Genomic DNA, 27,795 nt, shown 5'->3' with positions numbered 1-27,795 from the left:
TAAGGTAATATCAACTTGGATATACGTGAAATAATAATAATAATAATAATAATTTTATTCGTTCGACAAGGTCAAAGATCTCAAACATAATTTTGACCTTTTCGCCTTATAAATTTTTTTTTTTTTTTTTTTAATATATATTCGTAATGAATTTATTTTCTTAGAATTAAACAAAAAAAAAAAAAATATTAACCTTATTTATTATGATTTGATAGAGATCGATTAATTATCGGTGATTAATTTTTATTTATCATCATTTTTGTTGGGTAGATGAAAGGGGGAAGAGGGGGAAAAGTGGTAAACATTCGCATAAAATTAAAAAAAAAAATCATTTAAATTAATTATTAAAAAATTGAAAAGTTTGGGTTTTTTTCCACTTTCTTTCCTCCTTTTCCTCTTGCTCCTTCTCCTCTTCCCCCTCTCCTTCCCCCCAAAAAAACGCGTGGAGAATAAAAAAATAAAAAGAAAAAAATTTCTATGTAACAAATAAGAATAACATTGTCGTCGGTAACACAAGGGAAAGAGGTAGACGAATATTTTGTGTGCGAATATTGTATATCCCAACACGACGATTAGATTCATTTTAATTTAGTTAGAAAAGGTTAAAAGGGCAACCCGGGTTTCAAACTGGAGTGTTTGAAAAAAAAAAAATTCTTCGCATCAGGTGTTCAATTAGAGTCGGCCATCACCCGAAAAGGCCAACATCGATACAGAAGACACCGAATCCCCGTGAAATTTCACATAAAATGCAAAAAAAAAAAAAAAAATTCTTTTTTAAAACAAATTATATTCGACCTGATACTGTTGTCGGGATTTATGTTTACATCAATGTGTCGGCCGAAAGGGTTTCTCCTCACTCTCTCTCTCTCTCTCTTTTCTATTATACCTTTTAAAAAAATTTATATTTAACCCAAGTGTGACCGATTTGTATTTAAAATCACTCGAAACCTTTTTTAGTTGACGAGAAGTTGTTAAAACATTAATAAACTAACGTTCGTTTTGTTTATCAACGTCGAAATTAAATTAAATTTAAAAAAAAATAAATAATAATAATAATAATGAATTATTAAAAAAAAATATTTTCTATAAGAGGGGATTAAGGGGGGTGTGGGTGCGTGAACGAACAATTTCACGGTTTATTCACGAAACGAATAAATAATTGATTTTTTTTTTGGAAAATTCTTTTACACGAAATCATTTAAACCTGTCGACAGGTCGTCTGACCTGAAATTCATTCAATGAATGAAAAAAATCATCGTGATTTTCTTTTTCCAGTAAGAAAATTCCTTCCCTCCCCTCCACCTATTCGTTCGCACATAAACCGAAGAGAGAGAGAAACAATCCGTTTTGTTTATTAACAAACATAATTAAATAAATTTGTTTTTTTTTTTTTTTTTTTTCAGCTGCATAAAAAAAAACATGTCGGGTAAATAATATTGAAAGAAGAAAATAATAATAATAAAAATTAATCAATAAGAAAACAGGAACAAAGGTTTCGTTTACAAAACCTTAAGTTTTTTTTTTTTTTTATAGAGCATAATATAATTTGGATGCAGCTGTAGACAGGGGGAATTGATTGGTGCAATTCTCTTACGTCATGGTTGGTGCCACGACCAACTTTACGTTTAAAAAAAAAAAAAAAATCTCGTAGCATACCGTGAAATTAGTTACTGATTATATAGATATAAGGATATATAATTTATGCTTATTTGAGAACAAGTTAATGAAAAAAAAAAAAAAATCAATCATTTATTATATTTTAAATTAGTTAAATTGTTTTGTTTTGTTTTGTTTATCTGGTTTAATGTTTGTCGAGTGTTTTATATATACACAAGATTCCAAAATTAAATTCCAGGAAAAAACGTTCAGACATTTTTTGATTTCTAAACCGATATGTTAAAAAGAAATTGCTTTTGTTGATGATTATGTATCGTAAAGAACGGATTCTAACGGAAATCTTATACGTACGAACGGTTATACGAACGCCTACTCAACAACATCGTACCTACCAAAAACCTTGACCAAAAATGTTTTCACGTTTAATCAAGGTCATAATAATATTTTTCAAAGTCGATCATAGGCCTATAATATATTGTGTTGGTGATATCTGGTCAGCGACATGGTGGTAACATTGACTTATGCCTCTACATAAACAATTAAATAAAACAATATTATCATCATCATCATCGTCGTCGTCGTAGTCCGTTAGTTGTCTTTTTTTTCCATAATATTGTGTTTGTGTGTTTTTGTATTATTCTAGGACTTGAGCAAAAAATAAAAACAATTATTATTATTATTATTATTGTTTTTTTTTTCATTTTTCATTATCATTTTTATTATTAATAATAATAATAAGTCAAAGACCTTTTATTTATTTTAAATCTTAAACTGCTGACGGTTATTTAATTTTTTATGGATGTAATTGCCGACATATTATTTTGACGAAATCAAAATCCCTGATTAAGCAATTATTATTATTATTATTGTTGTGGTCGTCGTCGTCGTCTTTGTTGTTTTAATTTGTAACGTTTTGCAAGTTGACGAGAATGTTAAATTATTCGAATTTCTAAAATAGGTATTGTTGTTGGACATTTTAAAAAAAAAAAAAAAACAAGCAATAATAATTTCTTAGAAGGAAAATTTTCGGGTGTAACATAAAACTTTATACGAAGGATTTATTAACGCCTACTAACCCGATTTAATAAAATTTCATTTTAACAAATTAACATTGGTAAAATGATATCGTGATACCTTCCCCTCCCCTCTCTCTCTCTCTCTCTCTCTTTGTATTTCCATTTGTGATTTTATGACGTAAGAACGAATAGACGGGAAAAATCTTACGTAACGTCATTAAATTAACAAAAAATTCAAAACGTTTTTTTTTTTTTTCACTTTCATTTAATTTGCGAAATAATAATAATAATAATAATAATAATAACAAACGAATAGAGCGAAATAAAAATTAAAACGAGGGATATGTAAAAAAAAAAATGTTTATTAAAAAAAAAAAAAATGGCCTTAATCGTAAAGGTTAAGGATTTATTATTAACGTTTTTTTTTTTTATAATCGACCGCGAAAATTCAATTTAAAAAATAAAAAAAAAATTTTTTATTGTTTCAAAGCTTTAATTTGATGACAGTTAATAAACAAATAATAAAATCGTTTTTTTTCAAAACGATAAAAGTGAGGGAAAAAAAAGAAAATTTTCCAAAAAGGAAAATTTCAATCAACAATCGACTTTATGTAAGTTTAAATCAAAGCGGAAAAAAAAAAGTTTGTAAGTTAAACTCGTAAAAAAAAAGAAATTTATAATGATAATAATAATAGTAATAAAAGACGGAGGGAGGAGGGGGAAAAATTCTCACACTTAAAACAACCAACCAATACGACAATTATTATTATTTTCTAACTCAAAAAGTGAACAACAACAACAACAACGGTTGCTATCTATAGAAAACACTCGAAATACCTCCCCGAAAAAAAAAAAAAAAAAAAAATTCTCCCTCGACTTAAAAAAATTCTTCCCCCATTTTCTTTAAATATTTCACCCCTTTTGAACATGCGCAATTAACATTTTTCCTTCTTCTTATTTTTCCTATCGTAAAACTTTTAAACAATAACTTTTTACGTCGAATGATTTACTTTCGTTTTTCTTTTTTTTGTTTCAAACTACCCTTCCCCTCCCTCCCGCTTTTCTTCCCACCTCACCCTTTAAATCTTTAAACGATATTCAAAATATTTAAAATAAAAAAAAAATCGGAAAATCTTTTTTCCGGTGGTTTTTTTTCCACTTAAAAAACTTTTTTTATCGTTCGCCATTTTGACTTTAATTTCATCATCATCATCATCATCATCATTATTACTTATATCTCATCTTATTTATTTATTTATTAAAATGATTAATAAATAAATTTATTTATATTTATTTAAATTTAAAAAGAAAGGAAAATGGCCTTTAATTTATTACGTTCGACGATGATTATTATTTAAATTTCCATTATTGATTATATTTACACAATTAATTTATTATTATTTAACGTATTTAACCACGTCTGCCAACCTAAAATTTTTTTTTTTTTTGTTTTCGTTTGTTTATTAATTTCATCGTGGATTTATACACGCGCGCGTTCACGTTCGTGCGTTTTATTCTGCTGCTACTACTCCTGCTACCACTTTTTGTTAAATCCACGTTTTTCAAATGATGCGTAAATATACATTATTTACATAGGATTAAAAAAATTTTTGAGTTTAACGTCCGAAAAGGTTTTTATTATTATTATTATTATTGTCATTTTGCCCCCCTATTTTTATTTTTATTTTATATAATTAAATAACCGGACTTTTAAAAATGTTTTAAATAACAGGAAAACATTTGTTGTGTTTCGTCATGGACAATTTATATTTTCATTTTTAAAAATGAATATAATAAAATAAATCGTCGTCGTCGTCGTCGTCATTTTTTTTGAATCACCCGAAGAAGAAACCTCCGGGTGAGAATTTTTTTTTTTTTTTTTTCTATTAAAATAAATGACGGGGGTGTGAGCTCGAAAGTAATTTTTCAAAATCCGTTTAAAATTTTACACGGATTAAAACTCGTTGACAAAATATTATGAAGTTTTCATCAACCTTTTTAAATGAAAATTGAAAATGCATCATCTTTTTTTTTTTCTCCTTCATCATCATCATCATTATTATTTTTCATATTTAATTTATTACGTTTTGACGACTTTATTCCCCCGATCGAATTCTTTTTTTTTTTTTTTTTTTATTCACGATTTTTTATGTATGTTCCATGGGGAGGTTTTGAGGGAGCAAAGAAAAAACCGTTATAAAAAAAATAATTTTTTGTTAAACCAATATGGCGTCGTTTAAATTATTATTAAATCAACGTTTTGGTTTTTTTTGCATAATTAAAACCTTTAATTTTCTGTTTAAAACAATTTATGTTTTTTTAAAAACTAAATTCCTTTTTTGGGAATTATTATTACAAATTACGAAATTGTGTGTTATTAAATATTCACCCGCCATTTTTTTTTTTTTACAACAGCAATCAAATAGTTTTAAATGTTTAAAGATTTACGGAATAAGGTAAACATTGAATTTTTTTGGACATAATTATAATCGCTTGAAAATAATGATTAGTTAAAGAAAATTGAAAATAATAATAATAATAATAATAATAATAAAATCGAGTCCAATTTAGGGATCGGTCTAGTATTGGGAATGAGATTTAGTCCTTGTTGAGTCATAACCAACCATGTTCTCGCATTGCAACAATCTGCAGCATGTGCTCTATCTCAGATGACAGAAATTTGTTGTTTTTGTTTTTGGTACGTGATGACCGAATGGTGACTGTGTGTGTGTGTGCGTGTATGTTGACAAAACAACTACGACTTGACCATAATTTGACGATAATTTAAAAAAACCTTATTATCAAAAACCTTGTGTGGAAATGACCCGGGTGCCGTTACTACGAACGAAATAAAAACTAGGGAACCCCCTTCTCCCTTTCCCCTCTCTTCTCCTCTCCCCTCTCTCACTCCTTATAATCCGAACGTAACCTTTTAGTTGAATTATACTTAAATCTTAATCCTATATTTCCTGACAACACACATTTTATGGTCAATTTATAAATTGGCCTTTTTATATTTGACTTTACCTCTCACTCTCTCTTACTCTCTCCCTCTCATCCCTTAATCTTATTCGATCAATAATAAGAAACATTTGTTTTTATTATTTTAATTAAACATAACACGTTGCGATAATAATAATAATTTTAACGTTCGACGCTAACACCGGATTAATAATAATAATAAAACTCACGTAGTATTCCGGAAGAAAAATTAATAAAAATTGGGTTTTTCGTTTTGTTATAATAAAAAAATTTTGGTCGTTTGTTATTGTTGTTGTTGTTGTTTTACGACGACAGTTTTTTTTTCAAAATGGGTCAAAGCTTTAAAAAAAAAAAATGTTCCTAAAATTTTATCGTTGGGCGCAGCCAATATCTTTTTTTTTTTTTTTTTTAATATTTGTAAACAATTTTTTTTTTGTTTAAATTTTTTTTTTTAGTAATTAAAGTTTCGACTAAATTTTCATTAAATATATTAATCAACGTTTTGTTATTTTCAATCAACATTTTTTTTTTTAAAAATCATTTTGAACCTGTTTATCTATTAAACGCGGTTCATTTAAAATTTTTCACGCTTCCTTCTTTTCCCTCCCTCTTCCGCCCCCGCCTTCGCCCCCCTTCAGAAAAAATATCGGGGAATTTTTTTTTGGTTTTTTCCGGTGACCCGAATCACCAAATGTTTAAAAAATTTAAAATTTATTTAACAAAAAAAAACATGAATGAAAATTTTTAAGCTTTGACGTCATAAACTTTTTTTTTTACATTACGATGGGAAAGAAAATAAAAAGAGAAAAAGGTTTTCAAAATTTGCAAATTTTCCTTTTTCTACTAAAACGAAAAGTAATAAAAAAAAATAGCGATAATGATGATAATAATACTGGTAAGAAATCTGCATGGAAAAAAGAGTTGGTTTCCCACGCCTTTTCACACCTAATACCGAGTTTTTTTCTTTTTCTTTTTATTATTGATTCCAAGTACCTGCTAAGGTATTATGAAAATTGAAAAAAAAAAAAAAAAAACTATTGTAATTTTGCCAAAGGAGATTCGAAAACTCAACAACAACAACAACCACAATACTCAACAAACGACGACATTACTTTGTATAAAAAAAAAATTCATTTTTTAAATATTATTTTTGAAACGCGATTGGAAAAATCAAGCGATCGATAATAATCAATAATTATTAATAATTTTATTTCCCCCCCTCTCTCTCTCTCTTTTGCTTCCGTCGCGTAAAACTTTATTAAATCTTTTTAAAAAAATAATTGAAAAATCAATCGATTTATTATTATTATTATTATTTTTAAGTGGGCCGAGTTAATTATACAAACAAATTATTATTAATAAGGGGCACCCAAAACAAACGCGTCGTAATTTTTTTGTTTTTCTTCTCCCCTCCCCCCATTTTTTTTACGACAAAAACAAAAAACTATCATTAAAAAATTTAATAAAAAAATTTATTGCTTAATCTATAAAATCCGAAAAAAAAATTAATAATAATAATATTTAAACGTTTTTTCGATCGTCGTCAGAAACCGTTTAAAACCATTTAAAAATTTAAATACCTGAAAAAATTTATTCATTCATCGATAAATTATTAATAATAATAATAATTATAAAATTGTAAATTTTTCAATGAAATCAAGAGCAAAAATCGATTGATAATAAAAAAAAAAAAAAAAATTAAAAGAGGCTATTGAACAAAAAAAAAGACAATGGCTGACAATATAAAAAAAAAAAAAAGAACATTGCTGAGCGATTTTATTATTATTATTATTATTATTATTATTATTATCCACCATTAAACACGACAAGGCTACTTGTCGGAGTTTTTAAGTATTTATCCGAGGTTTCTACCCGATTCCTTAGGGACAAATACTCGAATTTCGGTGGTGCCACTTATTATAAGATAGCACCACATCAATTCTTGAAGGTCTTCCTGAGTCCGTCTTTTTCGATGGGAACGATTTGTCTCCTGAACTGGGCTCCGGTGACTAACATCTTTGGAGTGGCCAGGGTCAGAAGCAGTGAAATTCACGTTCTCGTCGAGCTGCCTCAGGTCGACAGTAGAACAAGATTTTGTTTTTGGTTCTTACTTTGTCTTGTTCTCATTTTTTTGCTCTTTTTAAGCCAACAGCACGTGGCGTTCTCAAACGGTCACCCATCCAAGTTTGCACCACGCCCGATGCTGCTTAACTTCGGTGATCGTACGGGAACCGGTGTGACCAGCACGCTATGGCCGTTGGCTTTTATTATTATTATTATTATTATTATTATTATTTTTCATTGATCGAGTTTCGTCCTTACTTTTTTTATTCAATGTGTTCTTTGTTTTGTTCACTCTCTCTCTCTTTCTCTTTCACATTAGAAGAAGGCTAACTAAAAATAATAATAATAATACTAACAATAATAATTATAATAATAATAATAATAATAATAAATTCTATTTTAAGACGACACTAAAAATCATCGCACGCAAAAAAAATTTTTGATGGTAACATTAGTAAAACGTAAAATTTTTAAAAAAAGTTAATCTTTTCATCCTGTTTTTGTAAAAAAAAAAAAAAAAAGCAGGAAGAAATTTTTTTTATTTTGGACCCGGGAAAGCAAGGAAGCAAGGATTACATAATATCTGGATGTTTATATATATATATATATATCCCGTCGTAAAGGGAGCTACTCTGGAACGAAATGGAGTGCGCAATGAAGGATGCCCACCCATGTCGACGCCCATTTTTAAAATCAATCAATTAAATATATATATATATATATATATATATATATATATATATTTCTTCGAAAAAATAAATTTTTTTTTTTTTTTTATAACGATGACAAAAAAAGAAAACTTTTACTCTCTTAGCAAAATTTCTTCTTCTTATGAGAGAGAGAGAGAGAAAGAGAGACCTTGGATAACATACATGGTCACGGTTCGGCCAAATCACTAACACCCGGCAAAACGTGATTATATACACTAACAAATCAAAGCCTAAATAATTTAAAACATGCACAACTCAATCAAAAAAAAAAAAAACAAAAACAAATTATTATTATTATTATTATTATTTATACGTGATAAATATTTTCCAGCATTTGAAATTACGGCGACGGCGTCGAAACAAATAAAAAAACTAAAACCTACGAGACACGTTTACCTAATCAAAAACTAAACATAACCCAAAAAAAAATGGCTACTCGTGAAAAATTTAGTCTTTTCCATAAAAAAAAAAAAACACATTGGAATGAATATATCCATAAATTCAACAAGGAATTCGTTCATTCATTCATTCATCTGGAATTAAAAAAATTCATTCCGCTGGAAACAAACGGAATGTTTTTTGTTTTAACGACAAATTACGTCATCGAAATATTACGGAGAGAGAGAGAGAGAGAGAGAGAAAACAGAACCTCATTTGACTATGGAGAAAACTAAAAAAACAAAAACAAAAATAAATAAATAATAATAATAATAATGTAAGCCTTGTTGTGACTGTTTTGAACTCGTAAATTTTTTTGTAATAAAAAAAATCTACAGGAGGAAAAAAAAAAAAAACTTTTATTTTTTTTATGTTCATTTTTGTTGTTGTTTTTATGTTTTATTTTCCTATGGTCAACATGAACTTACAATCAATAGTGTTTAAACGGAGGAAAAACTTTTTTTCAACATCATCATCATCATTATTATCATTAAAACTTTTCCTTTTTTTTTAAAGTTTTCTTTACTGTTTGATTTGATAAAGTTTAATCGTCGGTAATTTGTCCAGCAATCAATGATAATAAAGCCGTTTAATTTTCATCGTTGAAAATCATCATCAATAAGTAATCTTATCATTGACCGTGATGACGTCATTCCAGGAGCAAAAAATTTGCTAGTAATTTAGCAAATCGGAAAAAAAAAACAAAACAAAAAAAATCTCATTATCTCAATTTACTATCGAAATCTTCTCGTAAATTATTTCTTCTTATCACTTTTTTTTAATGAGTCACGTGATTAATATTAAATATATAAACTTGCAAATAATTTGATAACATCCCCTTATCATTTGAATTCGTATGCAAAATTCGAATGATACGAAATTTAAAACGCAATTTAAAAAAAAAATTTTAAATTTATTACTTCGATCTATTCATTTACCAACATCGACTCTTAATTTACGCGTTATTGATGTAATAATAATAATAATAAACGGCATTAATGCCTTTTGGGAGTAGGAAAAAACTAATCACGGATTGAATTATTTGAAGAAAAAAAAATTTCACTAATTTTTTAAGTTTCCGTGAGAATTTTATTATCCTTAATTTTGTAATGGGATAGGGGTTGTTCCCGAATCGAATCAGGTTCCATACGGGTTTTTATTTTTTTTTTTGAAATAAAAATCAAAAAACTGTCTTTTTCAAATTAAACCAAGACCACCCCCAATCACATCCGGTTGACACAAGTGACAGATTTTTAAATTAAATTTTTCTTTTTTTTTATGCGTCTTTTGTTTTACCTTTTGAAAAATTTCTCACGGAAATTCTCACCCTTCCCCTTCCCCCCCCCAAAAAAAAAAATAAAAATTTAAAAAAAAAAAAAACCAATGGAATATTTGTCACAAATTTTCCTCGAAAAATCCACGAATGACAAAAAAAAAAAAAAAATTATTGAAGTTACCAACATTATTAAAATCGTTTATAAATATTTTATGTAGGTTTTATTAAATTATGTAATATCAAATAAATAATTTTCAAAACATTTGTCGCAAAAAAAAAAAAAAAAAATTAACGACTTTCTCACAATCAACGTGTAAATAAAATACGTATGGTCATGGGAACGACCGTAACGGATTTTATAATTTTTTTTTTTTTTGTTATAGAAAAATAATATGAACAACGACAAACACACAAATGTTAAAACAAAAATTAAAACTTTAAAAAATATTCCTAAATGTAAAATTTCCCGTTCGTGAACGACAGCAAAAAAAAAAAACAAAATTCGTCAACACAATGGCGGGTAGTTAAAACTAACATTAAAATTATCCGTCGCGTACCTTTCCCACTTTATCCGACACCGCCGAAATTGATTATTATTATTACTATTATTACTCAGGTAATTTTTTTTCATTGTTGCCATATAATTAAAAAAAAATAAAAAAACTTTCCCACGATTCCCACGAAAAATCGAGAATTTTAACGGATTTAATAAAAAAAAAAAAAAAAACGACGAATTTTAATTTTCACTTATCAAAACATAAACTCTTTAAACATAAACATAAATATTATGTTCGTATCGAACACTCAAACATAAAATGTTTATTAAATAGAAAAAACATAAGAAGAAAAAACAAAACGAAACGAAACGAAAAAAAGGGGGAAAAAAATAAAATTTTCGTATTAATTTTTTTTTTTTTTTTTTTTTTTGTAAAAAGGTTTTTCTTACATATTTATTATTATTATTATCAGTATTTCTTTTTGTGTAAAAGTGAGGAGGGAGTAAATGTTAAGAATTAAGTAAGACAATGCGTGCTCGGACATTAATGAAAGGTCAGAAGGGCAAGACGTGCTTAAAAACTATCTGGCAAGATAACGCAATCGTGCCATGGCACTTACCTTAGTTAATTTTTATAATAAAAAAAAATCACTCGGCACTCTCGCGAAATCACGTACACTGAACACAAAGCGGCGCGTCAACCATCGTTTTGCCCTCAAGGGACAAACCGAGGTTAAACTACGGTTGGCTCCGCCTTCACGACCTCCTTCCCCGTTCCCATTGGTCGAAACTCTCCTCCGTGAAAAAAGCATGGCGGCTCTTTTAGTCACAGGTAGATAATATTGTTTTCTCTCTCTCTCACTCCCTATCTTTTTCTTTTTTATTTACTTTTCTTTCATTCCTCTCCCTTCTTTTTTTTTCTCTCTCTTTCTCTCTCTCTCTCTCTCTTTTCTCTCTCTCCCAATAGTTGTTTTTTATTATGAGTACGCACACACACGTTACATAGATAGACTTTTTAAAAAATTTTATTCTTTCCCTTCTCAACGATTTTAGTGGGGTACCGCTGACTTCACCTAACCCCCCCCCTCCTCCCCCTTCCCCCCACCTTTTTTCTTATTATCTCTTATCACCACCGGTAATAATATTTCTATGTGTTATTTACGTAATTATTACGTTTTTAAAAATTATTTTGCTGACGAATGTTTTTGTTTTGTACGCGATGAGTTGTGCGCCTAAAAAAAAAAATCGGTACCGAATGACATAAGTTTGCTTATGTTTGTTGTTTATGTTTTAATCGTTTTATTATCATTATTATTATTATCGTTAATGTTTTTGTTTTTTTTTTTTTTTTTTTTTTAAATATCAATTAGCAATCATCAGCATTCAAATTAAAATATTGAATAGTTTGGGAAAATTATTTGAAAAAAAAAAAAAAAAAAAAAAATTTTTTTTTTTTTGTTTAAACATGAGAAATTTGATATTCATTCAAATAAATCGATCGATTCGTGTTTAATAAAACATTTAAAAGTATTATTATTATTATTATTAAAAGAGAGGGGGGGAAAGAAAGAGAGAGAGAGAGAGAGAGATTTTTCATAAGGTATATTATATTGACGAAAAAAGAAAAATTTTTTCTTTTTTGAAATGATTTTACACATTGTTACACGCGATCAATTTTTTTTTTTTTTTAATAATGTTAATTAAAATATAAAAAAAAAAAAAAAGTAAAATGGAGTTGGAAACGATTGTTTGGAAAAACGAAGGGAAAACTAAAAATATAATTTGTTACCGGATAAAATTTGTTAAAATTGGAGTTTGAAGCTTTTCTGGTAATGAGAACAAAGGACGCCGGTTCCCAGCATGGATTCCTTTTTTTTTTTTTTTTTTTTATTGTTATCCTCATCATTACTAAACTCTTAGTTTGCTTTTTCCCTTTGGTTGTTTTATTATTATTATTATTGTTTTAATAAGTCACTTTGTCGTTTCGTTAAAAGTCAACTCGTTATTATCATTATTATTATTATTTCCATCAATTATTTTTATACCGAATTGAATTCTCTCTCTCTCTCTTTTTTTTTTTTTTTAATTTACTCGGGGAAAAAACAAATTAAAAATTTTCTTTTTTTTATGACGTCATAATGTTTTATTAACGGTTTTAACGAATCCGTAAAATATGTTATGTTATGTATGTTGTTGAAGAAAAATAAAATTAATATTTAAAAAAAATCCGTTAAATTATTATTAAAAAGGAAACTTTTTGAAGAAAAAAAAATTATTTAAATAAGACGTGAGAAAAATCTGTTCTTGAAAAACCTATCAATGAACAATAAATTTTTTTTTTATAAAAAAAAAAGGTAAAAAAAAAAAAAAAAAAGAAAAAGATAGAAAACCTCATATTAAATCCATTATTTATGGCATTTTAAATAAATGAAATCAGCAAAAACGTACAAAGCCAACTTTTTTTAAAACTCATTCAAAAAAAAAAATTTTACATTCATAAAAATTTTTCTTCGCGGTAGACTCTTTCCTTTTTTATTTTTAACCTTTTATTATTATTATTATTATTATTATTTTTAAAAATAATCGGTATTCTTATTGGTTAAAATTACCTTGCGAAAAAAAGAAAAAGAAAATTTTATGTTCGGTCGAATAATTTTATTGTTTATTCAAATTTTTAGTAACAACAACAGGTAGCTTCAAACTAAGGGGGTTTGAATTTTTTTTAAATTTTTCATTAAAAATTCACTTCCGGTTATTATTATTATTATTATTATTATATCGTTTAAAATCGAAATTTTTATTAAGACGATGAATTAATATTTTATATATTTATATTTTTTAACATAATTTTTGTATAATCATTGCCGATGCTCCACCCGTTGCATGAGGTATGGTAGCACATCCATATTGTCCAGGTTCTAATGAATATACGAGATGAGTTATTAATCTCGCACCGGACATGCTTGAATAATAATAATAATATTAATAATAATAATGAGATGCATCGTTTAAATTCATTTATTTTCGATTTAATTACCCGAAAGGATGACCCATTGAGACGCCACCACCGTGTATGTTGACACGTTCGGGATCCAATTTAAAAATGTTTATTAAAATTAATGGAGTCAAACTAAACGTTTCGTGTATTTCCCATAAATGGATGTCGTTTGCACATAAATTTGCTCTTAGTAAAGCCTAAAAAAAAAGAATCCATTTTATTTTTTTTTTGATAATTATTTAAATAAAATTTTTGTTTTAATTATTATTATTTTTTTTTTTTTACTTTAGGTATGGCAACAGCGGGTGCTATGCAAAATTGTTTTGGTTCAAGGGAACCTTCGGCAAACGATACCACTCTTGCTAACGGTTTTAAATTTTGTTTTAATACGTAATTTCCGCTTGCAAGTACCAACATGCATCCTCCATCAGCAAGATTCGATGAATTTCCGGCGGTTACCGTTCCGTGTTCCTTAAATAAAATTAATTTATTATTATTATTTAAAAAACATCATCCGTTAATTATTTAAAAAAAAAAAGAAATTTTTTTTTTTTTAATTACTCCATTGATTGATTTTAAATTGTAATATTTTGTCAAATCTAGACCATCTATTTCTTCATCGTCGCAAACCATTTCCGTTTTACCACCTAAAATTAATAATATTAATAATAATAATAATTTTTTTAATTTTGTTATATTTATTACTATTATTATTATTATTATTATGAAGGGGATAACCTTTTTTTTGTATTTCGACAGGTTCTATTTCGTCGTTAAAAAAACCTTTTTTTCTTGCTTCCATTGCTTTATTATAACTACGAATCCCATATTCGTCTTGTTCTTTTCTTCCAATATTATAATCCCGTGCTGTGATTTCTGCATACGCAGTCACATCAACCTCTTCTAAAAAATCATTTAATCCATCGTGAAATAATATGTCAGGTACGAGTATCGTTCCCATTTCAAAACATTTTCGACGCATGAAAAAAGGTACGTTGGTTAATGATTCTATCCCACCGCAAGCCACGACTTCTTGGGTTTGCGTAAGTATTGTTTGTGATGCATTTATTATCGATCTTAAACCAGATCCGCATAATTTATTTATAGAACTTGCTATTACGGTCGTGGGTAAACCTTTAATAAATAAATAAATAAATTTATAACGTTTTAGGATTAACGTAGGTAGCATATCCTACAACTCACCACTATAATATGCTATTTGATAAAATGGTGCTTGTCCCATACCGCAAAGAAAAACGCAACCGACAATTAATTCGGCTATGTGTTCTTTATTTACATTTGATTTACGTATAGCAGCTTTCAGTGCTATCGTACCTAATTCTACTCCAGTCAGAGAACCTAATTTACCCTGAAAGCTACCTATGGGAGTTCTTGCAGCTGATAATATATACGGTTCATTAAGATTAATCTGCGATGAAAACTTTCTTATTCCAATTCTAAATAATAATTTTTTCTGAAATTATTTGAAACATTTATTTTGTTACAACACCATGTTTGTAAACAATAAAATAATTTTATTAATTATAATTAAAAGTTTTTTTTAAAAATAAAATAACAAATTCGTACAATTACTGGAAAAAACGCCATGGATTACAAATTTTTCATTATTATCATTAGTCACACATTAGAAAATAAAAAAAATTATTTTTACATAACATGGTTGAAAATAATAATTTATTCAACAAAAAAAAAAAATAATAATAATAATAAATTTAAAAAAACATTTTAATATTTTTTTTCGATACGTTTAAAAAAAATTTCCCCCAAAAAAAATGAGAATTTAAAACATTCTTACAAAAAAAAATAAAAAAAAAAACTTGTTCGTTTTGTTTACTTTAAAATGAAAAGTATTTAAATTTCATTCATGTTTTTTTTTTTTTTTTTTTTACACTCAATTATTTTATTTTATTTACTGTTTTGATTGAAATAAAAAATTGTTAACGTTGATTGTATAAACGAACACCACAAATTGTTTTCTTTATCCCAAATATACACCATATAAAAAATATTTTTTTCAATTTTACTGTTTTCTTATTATTTATTTATAACTTTTGAATAATAATAGAAGAAGCTCCACCTCCACCATTACAAATTGCTGCACAACCATATTCACCAGAAGCTAAAGAATGTACCAAATGACCAACGATTCTTGCACCTGACATACTGCAATTTACAAATCAAAAACCATTCATAAGAATTTGATAATCGATACTAATACTGATAAATTCAAAACATACCCTATGGGATGTCCTAAACTAACAGCACCTCCATGTTTATTGACTTTTGATGGATCTAATTTCAATATTTTCATGTTTGCCAAAGCAACCACACTAAAAGCTTCATTGATTTCCCATTGAGCAATTTGATCGACTGATAAATTTGCAAGTTTTAAAGCCTGAAAAGGATGTGAGTTAACAAAAATTTGTTTTATTTTCAAAAGTAATACATTAAATCTTTTTTTTTTTAAATTAGTAAAAGACTTACTTTAGGAATGGCAGCAGTGGGAGCAATTGGAAAGTCGATTGGAGCAACAGCTCCATCAGCGAATGAAATAACTTTAGCCAAAGGTTTTAAACCTTTGCATTTTACATATTCACCAGAAGCTAATATCAAAGCAGCAGCACCATCATTTAATGTTGAAGCATTCCCTGCTGTAACTGTACCATTTTCTTTCTAAAAAAAAAAAAAAAAAAGTGTAATTTATGTAAAGGTCAAATTGTAAAATACAAGTAACATTGTAAAACCTGTTTTAGGCTAAAGAGTATTAATAGAATAAATTTATGTTTTTAAATAAACTGCACCTTAAAAACTGGTCTTAATGATGGAAATTTTGCAAAATCCACTCTCTTGTATTCCTCATCTTCGACAACGACTTTTTCTTCTTCTGAAAATGAAATGCAATGAAACAATTATAAAATTATTTTTTGGCCTCAGATATTTATTTAGTATAAACTTTCATAGACAGTAATATACTTTCAAAATAATAACATAAAATTTGAAAACTTACTTTTTTTTTTAACAACTACTTGTACTATTTCATTTTTAAAAACTCCACTTTCATGAGCTTTAGCAGAATTTTTATAACTTTGTATTGCATATTTATCCTGATCTTCCTTTGTCAATCCATGATCTGTGGCACATTTTTCTGCACATACTCCCATGTGAATTTTATCATAAACATCAGTCAAACCATCGAAAACTATGGCATCTTTTAAATGAACACCACCATAAGGAGTAGTTCCTCTGTCCATGTAATAGGGAGCATTTGACATAGATTCCATTCCGCCAGCAGCACACACTTCTTGACCATTAGTCATTATAACTTGACTGGCTAACATTATGGCTTTCATACCAGATGAGCAAACTTTGTTTATTGTTGTGCAGACAGTAGCTTGTGGTAAACCTGCAAAAAGAGTAGCTTGCCTAGCTGGTGCTTGGCCTACACCCCCTTGTAAGACGCATCCCATGAAAACTTCTTGAACATCTTCTTTTTTTAAATTTGCTCTTTGTATGGCGTTCTCTAAGGCAACAGCACCCAATTGAGGGGCCGAAACAGGTGCTAAGGCACTTTGAAATGACCCCATCGGAGTCCTGACGGCAGATAATATAAAAACATCATTGAGCTGTGATGAATTGGAAAATTGTCTTATTTTCGATGGCGATAAGCGTAGCTAAAAATAAAAATGTTAAAAATATGGTTATGTAACTGTCCACGTAAACATAAATAAACTAAAATAAAAAAATAGCATTAGAAACAATGCAATGAGAAAGTAAATTAGTTTATTAATATTTTAAATTCAATTAATTTAAAGAGCAATCAGGAAAAAATCATACCTTCCTTACAATGTGAGCCATGTTTTCTTACTGAAAACGACCTTGAAATGAAATATTCATTTAGTAGACTATCAAGGTGATAACGAGGATTATAGTAAATAAACAGAAACGACATTCTTAAAAAAAAAAAAAACTATTTTTAAAATAATACTATTTAAATTAGCCTGAAATTAAAAACAACAATGATTGTAAAAACAAACAAAAAAATTCCATTTTATTATTTAAAAAAAATAATTATTTGTTTTTATTAATTTAATTTAATTTTTATTTAGTTTAAAAGGTTTCCCTCCATCTTTTTAAAAAATTGTGCAGCCAACTTATAAGGGAAAAATTATTCCCTTTTTGTAATTTATAGACAAATAAAACCACTGACAATGTCTGGTAGTAATTAAGAACTTGTAGTTAAATAGTATTTATATATTTATTTATTTATTTATTTATTTTATTTATTTATTTATTTATTTATTTATTTATTATTAATTAAATATGTTAGTGTGAACTTCGTGGATTTTAGTATGAATGTAGAAGAACAAAGGCTTAATACATTTCGAGACTGGCCAGGAAATGCTGCTGTAGAACCCAGTCGAATTGCTCAAGCTGGATTTTATTTTACTGGCCCCGGATTAAATGTTACTTGCTTTAGCTGTGGATGTAACATATCAGATTGGAATTATGGTGATCAAGTAATGACCAGGCATCGTAATTTAAGTCCCAATTGCGCGTTTGTTAGAGATCCAGTTAATTCTGGAAACGTACCCTTAACAATTAATAGAAATAATCAACAATCACAAGCCCGAACTACTTTAAATTCAACAGAAAGAAATCTTATAGGGGCTTGGGAATCACAATCTTCTATTTATAAAAGAGAATCAGCTAGACTTGATTCATTTAGTAATTGGCCAATTCCTTTTATTGTTACACCAGAAGCATTAGCTGAAACAGGGTTTTACTTTCTTCATAAAGGTGATGCTGTAAGTAAAAAAAAATTCATAGTTATGAATTTTTTTTTTTTTTGTTTATTACAATAAAAAACATGTAATAATTTTTATAGAAAAGTAGTATTAATTCAATTACTATGTTTCACCTTGTTTACAATTTAGGTACAATGTGCTTTTTGCAATGGCATAGCTTGCCGTTGGGAAGTAGGTGATATCCCAGAAGCCGAGCACAGAAGGCATTTTCCAGATTGTCCTTTTCTTCTTGGTCAATCAGTAGGAAATGTTCCCAAAAGTCAAACACTAACCAGAGCTTCTACAGGGGAAAGATTATTTGCATTGGATAATTTTGAAGAATTGGGAATTCAAAGGCATAGGGGTCCCAAAAATCCAAAATTTTCAACAGCAGATTCTAGACTTAGAACATTTGAAAATTGGCCAAGTAATTTAACTCAACAGCCAAATGTATTGGCACAAGCTGGGTTTTTCTACGTCGGAAGACAAGATCCTGGTAAAAAAAAAAAAAAAATTATTTTTAACTACATGAATATTATTATTTAATAGCAATTTTATTAAAATTTAAAAATTATTTAAGGTGGTGATCAAGACATGGTTCGATGCTTTCACTGTGATGGTGGCCTAAGGCATTGGGCACCTGAAGATGAACCATGGAGTGAACATGCTCGATGGTTTCCCAATTGTCCTTTTTTACTTTTAGTAAAAGGACAAGAATATGTAAATCAAATACAAAGACTGTACAATAATTCAGATAACCAATTTAAATCAACCTCCGAACCCGGCACAAGTAATCCCGATGTAAAATCTTCTGGATTGCAAGGGTAAATTAAAATTAATCATCCTTAAACATACATTTTATTATTTTTTAATATCAAACACTTGAAACAGCGAGCTGAACTCTGTTAAATTTATTATATTTTCAGGTCTTTATCAGTATCAATGCCCAGTCTTTCAAATTCACTCGTTCAAGAGGAAGAAGGTAAAGTGTTGACAAGAACTCAATCGGTTTTAGAAAACATAGCATTAAAAGAAGAGAACAGAAGATTGAAAGAAGCTAGACAGTGTAAGATATGTATGGATTCAGAAGTGGGAGCAGTTTTACTTCCCTGTGGTCATCTTGTCGCATGTGTAGACTGTGCTCCAAATTTAAAAGATTGTCCAGTATGCAGGCAACAAATCAAAGCTACAGTTAGAACATTTTTTTTTTAACCTAAAAAAAAAAAAAAAAACAGGTTGTTTTATTTTATCTGACTGATACAATGAATTTTTTTTTTCATTTTTTTCATTTTTTTTTTTCTCGTAGTACAAAAATAATTTTTTTATATTAACATCACATATTAGTGCTTGAATATTATTTACAATTAGAATTAAACTTTTAGTATATATATATATAATTTCTCTCTCTCTCTCTCTCTCTCTCTCTCTTACATTTACATTTTTTGATATTATTTCATTTTTAGCTTTATTTATTTAAGAAAAGAAAAAAAAAATCTTTTTTTTTTTTTTATTTAATTTATTATTTGCTGTTATTATGAGTAATACTAAAATTCATTAGCAGAAGAAAAAATAATAATAATAATTATACGAAAAGTGTTTTCATTTTTCTATGTTAACATTACCCATTTATTTATTTATTTATTATTAAAATAATAACAAAAGTTTTTTTTTTTTTAATCAAACGTTTGCCATATTTATTTTTACAACAAAAAAGTTCAAAATAATATTTAATAGTGAGTAGCTTTGATCTCGGATAATATAAAATAATAATAATAATAATAATAATTATGGTAGATTCTGTGATAATTTTTTCACTTCATACAAGAAAATTATTATTATTATTATTATTATTATTATTATGTACGGTTTTTAACCGTTTCTATTCGTAGTTTGCCTTAATCTGTTTAAAATTTAAAAACAAAAAAAATGAATAGCAGTTAATAAAAAAAAAATCAAATCAATTTTTATTTTTTTCATTTCATGTAAAAATTTTTTTTTTTTTATTTAAATAATTCTACCTCACAATAAACTCAGGATGATTTCAGTTTATTATTATTATCATTATCTATAAATTGATTGATTGATTATTTATTGCATAATATTATCGGCATAAAAATATAAATTATTTTTTTTATTTTATTTTATTAAGGTCAATTATATGAACAGGTAGACATTTTGTTTTTTTTTGTTTAAAAAATTACAAAAAAAATTATTATTATTATTTTGATAAGACTTATCGTGAAATTTTTGTTCCTAAAAAAAAAAAAATTTTTATTTTCGGTGATTGATTTTGTACTGTATAAAAAAAAAGAAAAACAATAAAATTTTCTTTCATGTATTAATAATAATAATAATAATAATAATAATAATAATAATAAATTTTTTTTGTAAATGATAAAGTTTGTACTGATAATATATGATAAGATTTTTTTTTTTTTTTTTTTTTAATAATTTTTAAAATAATAAAATAAATTTTCAAATAAATAATAAGAAAATTTGTTGATAGTTAATTAAAAAAATTAAATAGACTAGAAATCATAAATTGATATTGAAAAAAAAAATATATATATATATATTAATAATAATAATAATAATAATGTAGAAATTAAAATTTGTACTACCTGTGAATTTTGTAAAAAAAAAAAATAAAAAAAAAAATTTTTTTTTACGATTATGTCAAAAGCCAAAGATTTTGTATTTTTTTTTTTTTTTTTTTTATTGTATTCTGGTGATGAAAATAATAATAATAATAAAATGATAAAAAAAAAATTCATTTAAATTTTCTCGAATTTTTTCTTACAAAAACCTTTTAATCATTATCATTATTATTAATCCACCCATTTGTTCGTTCGTCCATTTAAATTTTTAAAAGGACGAAATAAATCGTTTATCGTCATTTACGTATGATTAAATAAATAAAAATTATTAAAAAAAAAAAAAAACGAAATAATTTTATTAAAAAATAACTACAAAATAATAATAATAATAAAACAAATTAACTTTTAAAAAAAATTTTCTTTTTCTTTCTCATTTTCTTTTACGATTACGTAATAACTTAACCGATGACGTAATCAAACTCGATTATATATAACGATCACGTTAACACGTTTGTAAATACGTTTATATACATGGATACGTAATTATCAAAAAAAAAATTTTTTTTTTTTTTTTTATACGTAAATATTTATATAATTATTATTATTAATAACTAAATAAATAAAAAATTAATAAAGCATTTTAAAAAAAATTTTTTTTTTACTCATCTAAAAAAAATGTCTTTTTTTAAATATAATTATAACTCCAAGGCATAATTTTTTTTTTTTTAATAAAAAAGCCATTTTTCTTTTAATAATTGTTTTTTTTTATATAATTAATTAGAAAATAATAAAAAAATTATTAAATATTATATTAAAAAATAATATAAATATAAAGAGGGAAAAAATGAAATTTATTAAATAACTAAAAATGTTATTAATATAAAAAAAAAAAATTTGTCCATTTATATATATATATATGTATACTTTATCTTATCACATATTGTTATTTACAATAAAGTAAAGTTAAAAAAGTAAATTAATTAATTAATTAATTTTTATTTTAAAAAAAAAAGCACATTATTATTATAAAAAAATTAAATAAAAATTATTATTGTTATTATTATTATTAGTTGAAAGAGAGAAAATAATTTTTTTTTGTTATGAACTTGAGTAGTTGTAATCGATTCCATCATCATTAATGTACATTAATGTAAAAAAAAAAAAAAAAACTAAAAAAGTAACAAAATAAAGGAATTTATCATTATTATTTTATAATATTTGTGCAAAAAACCTTTTCCACTCGACTTCACATAAAAAAAAAATTTTAATTAATAAAACATGACTTTAATAGTATAAATACATATTTATGTATACATGTACATGAATCAATTACAAAAAAAAAGAAGAGTGAGAATAAAAAACATTAATAAATCACAAATTAAATTATTTAACTAAAATTTTTTTATCCTATATAAACAAAATTTAAATTAGTTTTTGTCACTCTTTATTAATAATATTTATTATTAATATTTATTAACTTATTAAAAAAAAAATTTATCTTTATAAATTGTACTAAAATTTATATGTAAAGCAAATTTGTTTTCGATAAAAGTGTGTGTGTGTGTCTGCCTATTTCTAATAATTTTATGCTTTGAAAAAAAAAAAAATGGCTTCTTGTTTTGTATCATTATTATTATTTTTAATAATATTATTGAGAAAATAAAGCTTTTAAAGTTAAAAAAAATTTTATTTTATTTCTAAATTTTTTTGTTTGTTTGTTTCCAACCTGACAAATTTAAAATGAATTTCTATAAATTTGATACCAAAGGTTAGAGCGAATATTGTTTTCTTTTTTTTTTTTTTTTTTTTTTTGCAAAATTTTGAGCAAGTAACAAAAAACTTGACTAGAATTAATTTTGTATTTTTTTTTTAATTGCTTTGCTAACAACATGATGATTTAGCTGGTTCCCCTTCGATATAATTAAAATCAAGTCCATCAGGTCCTGCGAATCCAGTTTTTATACCATCCCAACCCTCTTCGATTGTATACTCCCCCGATTTAACCCTATTATAAACTTCTTGCGTTATAGCTTTAAATGCTTCTTCAACATTTGTCCCGCTTTTTGCTGATGTTTCAATATGTGGAATATTGTGTAATTTGGCAAATGCCTTGGCTTCATTTAAATCAACAGCTCGGCACCCTGTTAAATTGGCTAAATCCATTTTACAACCGACAAGAACAAATGCTGGCCTGTGAGGATCAATATGTCTTTTTGCTTCATTCATCCAAATAGGTATGTGATCAAAACTTGCTTTGTTACATATATCGTATATGAGAAGGGCCCCAACTGAATTTCTGTAATATGATTTTGTTATCGAACGAAATCTTTCCTGTCCTGCTGTATCCCATAATTGAAGTTTTATTTTAGTACCATCATCTAAAACAATTAGCCTGGCAAAAAAATCTACACCAACAGTAGGATCTGAAACCTAGAAAAAAACCAAATATATTTTTTATATTATACTTTTTCAATATCATGTAAATATCGTACAAAATATATAAAAACTCCAACTTTCCTAAACAATTCTTAAACAAGGTTACCCAAAATAATAAAATTTAACTAAAGATGGTAAATTTTAAACATTACAATTCCTTTAATATTAACAAAATATTCTTTTTTTTTTTTTTAAAAATAAATTCAATTGTTCACATTAAACCATGATAATGAATTTTATAACAAAGAAAACTGATTGGTTTTCAAGGTCAGAATATTTAACCACTACATATAAAAACCAATTAAATTTGTAAATAAAAATAAAAAAATGAATTATAATTTCGATATGAATGGGTTTTAATTTAAAATTTTTTTCGTCAAAAAAGGAAATGTAAAAAAAAAAAAAAACTTTTTAAATAAAAACAAAATTGGTATATAAATATGAGTAAACTTGTTTTTTTTTTTTTTTTAAATATGATACAAGTATTCAAAGTTCATTTACAATATGTTTTGATGATAATTTTAATTTGAATTTAAAATCGAACAAACATCATCACACTACTTGCTATTGTTTATAAATAAAGACATTGTGTACTTTATTCAAAAGAAGAGAGAGCAAAGTTTATAACAATTATAATTTTTTTTACATTGTTATGATTAGAAATTAAATTGACAACAAAAAAAAAAATGGACAACCTGTTAAGTAATGGTTAATTATTAATTTCCCCAAATTATTCTTATTTAATAATTAATTAAATAAAATAATATTGAATGGATAAAATGAAAAGTTTTTTTAGGCTTCAAACAGGTACTAAACACAAAAACACCTGACATTAATTAGATAGTAAACAAATAAAATACACTTGTTTAAGAGCATACTTTTTTTTTTTTGTTGGAAATGATACGCATTAAATATAAAATCAACGAATTTAAATTTAAAAGAAATATTTTTTAATCGTATCAGTCTTAATTTAAAAAAAACTTTCACTTAAAAAAAAATCAAACGCAAATTCATGTAAAAATACGCAATTATATGCAAAAATAAAAAAAAATAACAAGTAATATTATTATTATTATTATTCATTGTTGATTATAACTCACTTCAGCAAATTTCCCATCCGTAAAATATTTTAACAAAGAACTTTTTCCAACAGTACTATCTCCGATTAATATTAAACGAAATTGATAATCGAAAAGAGATTCTACCATTTTAAATTACGTGAAAAAAAAAAAAAAAAAAAAAAAACAAAATTTATTTTTAATAAAAATTTTTCAACTACTGATTATGTGCACTTAAAAAAAAAACGAAAAAAAAAAAAAAAAAATGGAAAAACAACTACCACTACCATCTCGAAAAAATATCTCGGGATATACAAAATGTTTTAACTCACAGGGTATATATATTCACAACGGGGGAACAACAAATATTTAAATCAAAAATCTTACGTTTATTTACCTATTATATTCCCGTCAAATGAGCACTTTTTTTTGCGCGGGAAATTTGAAAAAAAAAAAAGGAAAAAAGGAAATCGTTCGAATCAACGTATTAAAATTAATTAATTATTTTAATTAATATATATTAAATTAATTTAAATTAAAATTTAAACAAATGAAATGTATAAAAAAAACTTTAAAAATTTTATTATTTTTCTATTTTAAATTCTTAACAAAAAACTAAAAAGAATAAATTTGCGTTAAATTAAATATATATATATATATATAAAAAAATTATTTAAAGTCTTTTTTTCCTTAAAATTATTTTAAAATAAAATTTTTTAATTGTACCTTAACAATAATAATAATAATAATTTAATGTCGTCATCAATTACAATAGCATGTATCGAACGGTTAAAATACAAACGTAAATGAGAAAAAAAATTTTTTCAATTATCGATATTAATCTTATTGAATTGATTTCGTTTCCTCTCATTTTATTCGTTTCTTCGTTTAAATTTCCATATTCGGAAACATCCTAAATAATAATAATAATAATAATAATAAATAAATAAACTTAAAAATCAAAAAAAAAAAAAAAAAAAAAGGAAAAGGAAAAAACTCACCAGAGGAAGTTCGGGAAGACAACAAAATCGATCTAGAAAATTATTATTCAACATTCTTTCCATGGATTCGGATAATTTTAAACTTTTTGTAAAATTTTTCAAAATGACGAAAACCAAAATCGGAAAACATGCTATTACGACGCTCCAAGAATACAAATTTACTATAAAAAAACATTAATAATAATAATAATAATAATTAATTAAGTCCCGAAACGTGTGTCAACGAGATTCACTTTATGATGACGTCACTTTTTCCTCTGCCTTCTTTTAAGAAAAACTCACTTATTTTAGGAACTTCCAAAGTCATCGTGGGAATAGATTGTCCCATTAATAAAAGTGAAACGAGTAACATTATTACGCTTCCGCAACTCAAATAAAATTTATTCGGATTGTTAAATGATATCCAAAAAGATGATAATGATAATACGTCGGATGCTAAAAAGGAAAACCTGATTTTTTAGTTTTGAACAAATTAATTAAAGGTACGGGAAAGGAAAAAAAGAAGAGAAAAAAAATTCCATACCCATGCAAGGAACTGTTAATAGCAAAACCTGAGATTCTGAATTTCTTCGAATTTCAAGGTACAATATACCATAATTATCATCATCATCGTCGTTTTTGTTATTTAATGAACTCGCTCTTTCGACTCCCCATTCAGAACCGATTTTCGTATTATCAACCTTAATTTTAACAAAAAGTTTAAAAAGGTGACACGTGCACTCGCACGCACACAGGCACGCAGGCACGCACACACGTTTAATATAATTTTACCGTTTTTTGATCGACGGACATGGAAAGTAACAAATTCGGGGGTTCCATCCAAAATCCGATCAAAACAGAACAATTATGCGTGTCGTAGGGCCAATTTTTCAAATCGATTTCGCAAAAGCTCACGGATTTAAATGGCGGACGCCAAAATATCGAACCATCGTGCGTAACGATCACTCCGCTCGTCGTCAAATCAAACAATGGAGTTTTTTCTATTATCAAAGTGCTGAAATAATAATAATAAAATTTCTCATTAATTTTCCCACACACACACGCCGCCATCACGAATGCTAACCGAAAAAAAATTCAATTTACTTTAAAACTCTCAGGTATGGCGTCCATATTTGAAAAGGTGGTATAAATAAATGATCGATACCGTCGTAATTATCCGGATTCCATTTCATTTTGTTATCGTTCCATTTCTGTTATCACAAATTAAAAAAATTTACATCATCATCATCATCATCAATAACCGTTTTTTTTTTTTAAATTAAAAATTAATTTACCAATATTCCTAAACCTTGCATCGTGAGCTCTCCTCTTTTTTCATTCTGAAAATTATTAATGAAAAATTTTTCAAAAAAAAAAAAAAACCGTTACAAAATTTTAAAATATTTCTAAAATTTCTTTACCATGTGAATGTTGTCCAAATGAAATTCAGCCGTGACTTGTAACACATCCTTTGGACCGTTCGGCATCGTATTAGGATTATAAAGAGTAAATAAATCGTTTTTTAATTTTTGCAATGGAGTTATTTGACTATCGTCGTGTATTATTTCTATTGAAGAAACAAAAACAAAATGGCGGATTTTACGTAAAGAAAAACAACTGAAATTACAAAAACTATGTATGTACGGTACGTACCTGTATTTTTATCGCAACCGAATTTCCAATCCGCTTTTGTATTCGTCCAACTTCCGAATGCATAATATTTAATCGGAAATAAATTATCGAATCTCCAACTTAGAAAAACATCATTTTCATCTTTAACGAAAACGATACCGAGATTATCGACGGATATTAAAAATTTACGATAATTTATTTCCGAAAGTATATTTTCCGTTTTTTGCGTCAATATTGTTTTCTTATCTTCGTTTCTTAACAAACGTATTTGTGAAAACGTATTCGAACCTCCACCAATGACTATTTCGATGCTTTCGTTACCTGATATCAAAAAACAAAAACAAAACAAAAACTCATTCGAATCCAGCAAAAACAAAACAAAACAAATTTTTTTTTCTAAGGTTGCAAACCTGAAACTGAGCTTTTTAATAATATGTGTGCATCGCTAACGGTTTTCACGTAGAAATTAAAATAAAAAATGTGATTCGGCGATATGTTATCACTACGAAATTCGAAAAAATCTCTGTATCCGTATCCGAACGACGTGTACCTGAAACAACCTGTAACGAGAGGAGAGGAAAGTTTAAATTAAAAAGTTTTCTTTTAAAACAAAACCTTAAATAAACAACACGTGGGGGTGGGGGGGTGGGGGAACAAAACAGTAATCGAGGAAAATACAGTAAATTACGT

At 26.3% G+C, this 27,795-nt stretch overlaps 5 protein-coding genes across 5 annotated transcripts in view; 1 reads left to right on the top strand and 4 right to left on the bottom strand.

The window, feature by feature from the left end:
- Nucleotides 1-13,632: 13,632 nt before the first annotated feature.
- Nucleotides 13,633-14,840, bottom strand: Phum_PHUM080120 (acetyl-CoA acetyltransferase, putative; the record flags this gene model as incomplete). Its single annotated transcript, XM_002423660.1, has 5 exons — nucleotides 13,633-13,794; nucleotides 13,883-14,068; nucleotides 14,159-14,244; nucleotides 14,336-14,731; nucleotides 14,801-14,840. 5 exons carry the CDS (start codon nucleotides 14,838-14,840, stop codon nucleotides 13,633-13,635), a joined length of 870 nt encoding a protein of 289 aa, XP_002423705.1.
- An 820-nt stretch (nucleotides 14,841-15,660) lies between these two features.
- Phum_PHUM080110 (acetyl-CoA acetyltransferase, putative) lies at nucleotides 15,661-17,473 on the bottom strand (the record flags this gene model as incomplete). The annotated part of the gene is made up of 6 exons (XM_002423659.1): nucleotides 15,661-15,781; nucleotides 15,856-16,013; nucleotides 16,103-16,291; nucleotides 16,420-16,502; nucleotides 16,626-17,289; nucleotides 17,453-17,473. The coding sequence occupies 6 exons, from the start codon at nucleotides 17,471-17,473 to the stop codon at nucleotides 15,661-15,663; spliced, it is 1,236 nt and encodes a 411-aa protein (XP_002423704.1).
- Nucleotides 17,474-17,967: 494 nt separating this feature from the next.
- Phum_PHUM080100 (Baculoviral IAP repeat-containing protein, putative) lies at nucleotides 17,968-19,614 on the top strand (the record flags this gene model as incomplete). Its single annotated transcript, XM_002423658.1, has 5 exons — nucleotides 17,968-18,423; nucleotides 18,553-18,682; nucleotides 18,710-18,898; nucleotides 18,995-19,226; nucleotides 19,329-19,614. The coding sequence occupies 5 exons, from the start codon at nucleotides 17,968-17,970 to the stop codon at nucleotides 19,612-19,614; spliced, it is 1,293 nt and encodes a 430-aa protein (XP_002423703.1).
- Nucleotides 19,615-22,880: 3,266 nt separating this feature from the next.
- Phum_PHUM080090 (uncharacterized protein) lies at nucleotides 22,881-24,643 on the bottom strand (the record flags this gene model as incomplete). The annotated part of the gene is made up of 3 exons (XM_002423657.1): nucleotides 22,881-23,429; nucleotides 23,992-23,999; nucleotides 24,532-24,643. The coding sequence occupies 3 exons, from the start codon at nucleotides 24,641-24,643 to the stop codon at nucleotides 22,881-22,883; spliced, it is 669 nt and encodes a 222-aa protein (XP_002423702.1).
- Nucleotides 24,644-25,259: 616 nt separating this feature from the next.
- Phum_PHUM079980 (Neuronal acetylcholine receptor protein subunit alpha-5 precursor, putative) overlaps nucleotides 25,260-27,795 on the bottom strand; it is a gene marked incomplete at both ends in the record, with an annotated part of 3,243 nt that continues 707 nt past the window's right edge. The window contains 9 exons of the mRNA XM_002423656.1: nucleotides 25,260-25,406; nucleotides 25,495-25,655; nucleotides 25,744-25,929; nucleotides 26,018-26,174; nucleotides 26,266-26,488; nucleotides 26,578-26,684; nucleotides 26,895-27,040; nucleotides 27,127-27,426; nucleotides 27,516-27,665. Coding sequence (XP_002423701.1) covers nucleotides 25,260-25,406; nucleotides 25,495-25,655; nucleotides 25,744-25,929; nucleotides 26,018-26,174; nucleotides 26,266-26,488; nucleotides 26,578-26,684; nucleotides 26,895-27,040; nucleotides 27,127-27,426; nucleotides 27,516-27,665 — 1,577 coding nt within the window. The remainder of the gene's footprint in view (nucleotides 25,407-25,494; nucleotides 25,656-25,743; nucleotides 25,930-26,017; nucleotides 26,175-26,265; nucleotides 26,489-26,577; nucleotides 26,685-26,894; nucleotides 27,041-27,126; nucleotides 27,427-27,515; nucleotides 27,666-27,795) is intronic.

The sequence above is a fragment of the Pediculus humanus genome, genomic scaffold (assembly GCF_000006295.1).
Source record: "Pediculus humanus corporis 1103172107430 genomic scaffold, whole genome shotgun sequence".
In the NCBI taxonomy this organism is placed as follows: Eukaryota; Metazoa; Arthropoda; class Insecta; order Psocodea; family Pediculidae; genus Pediculus; species Pediculus humanus.
The sequence above is the reverse complement of the archived record's forward strand: the minus strand, read 5'-3'. Positions and strand labels throughout refer to the sequence as shown.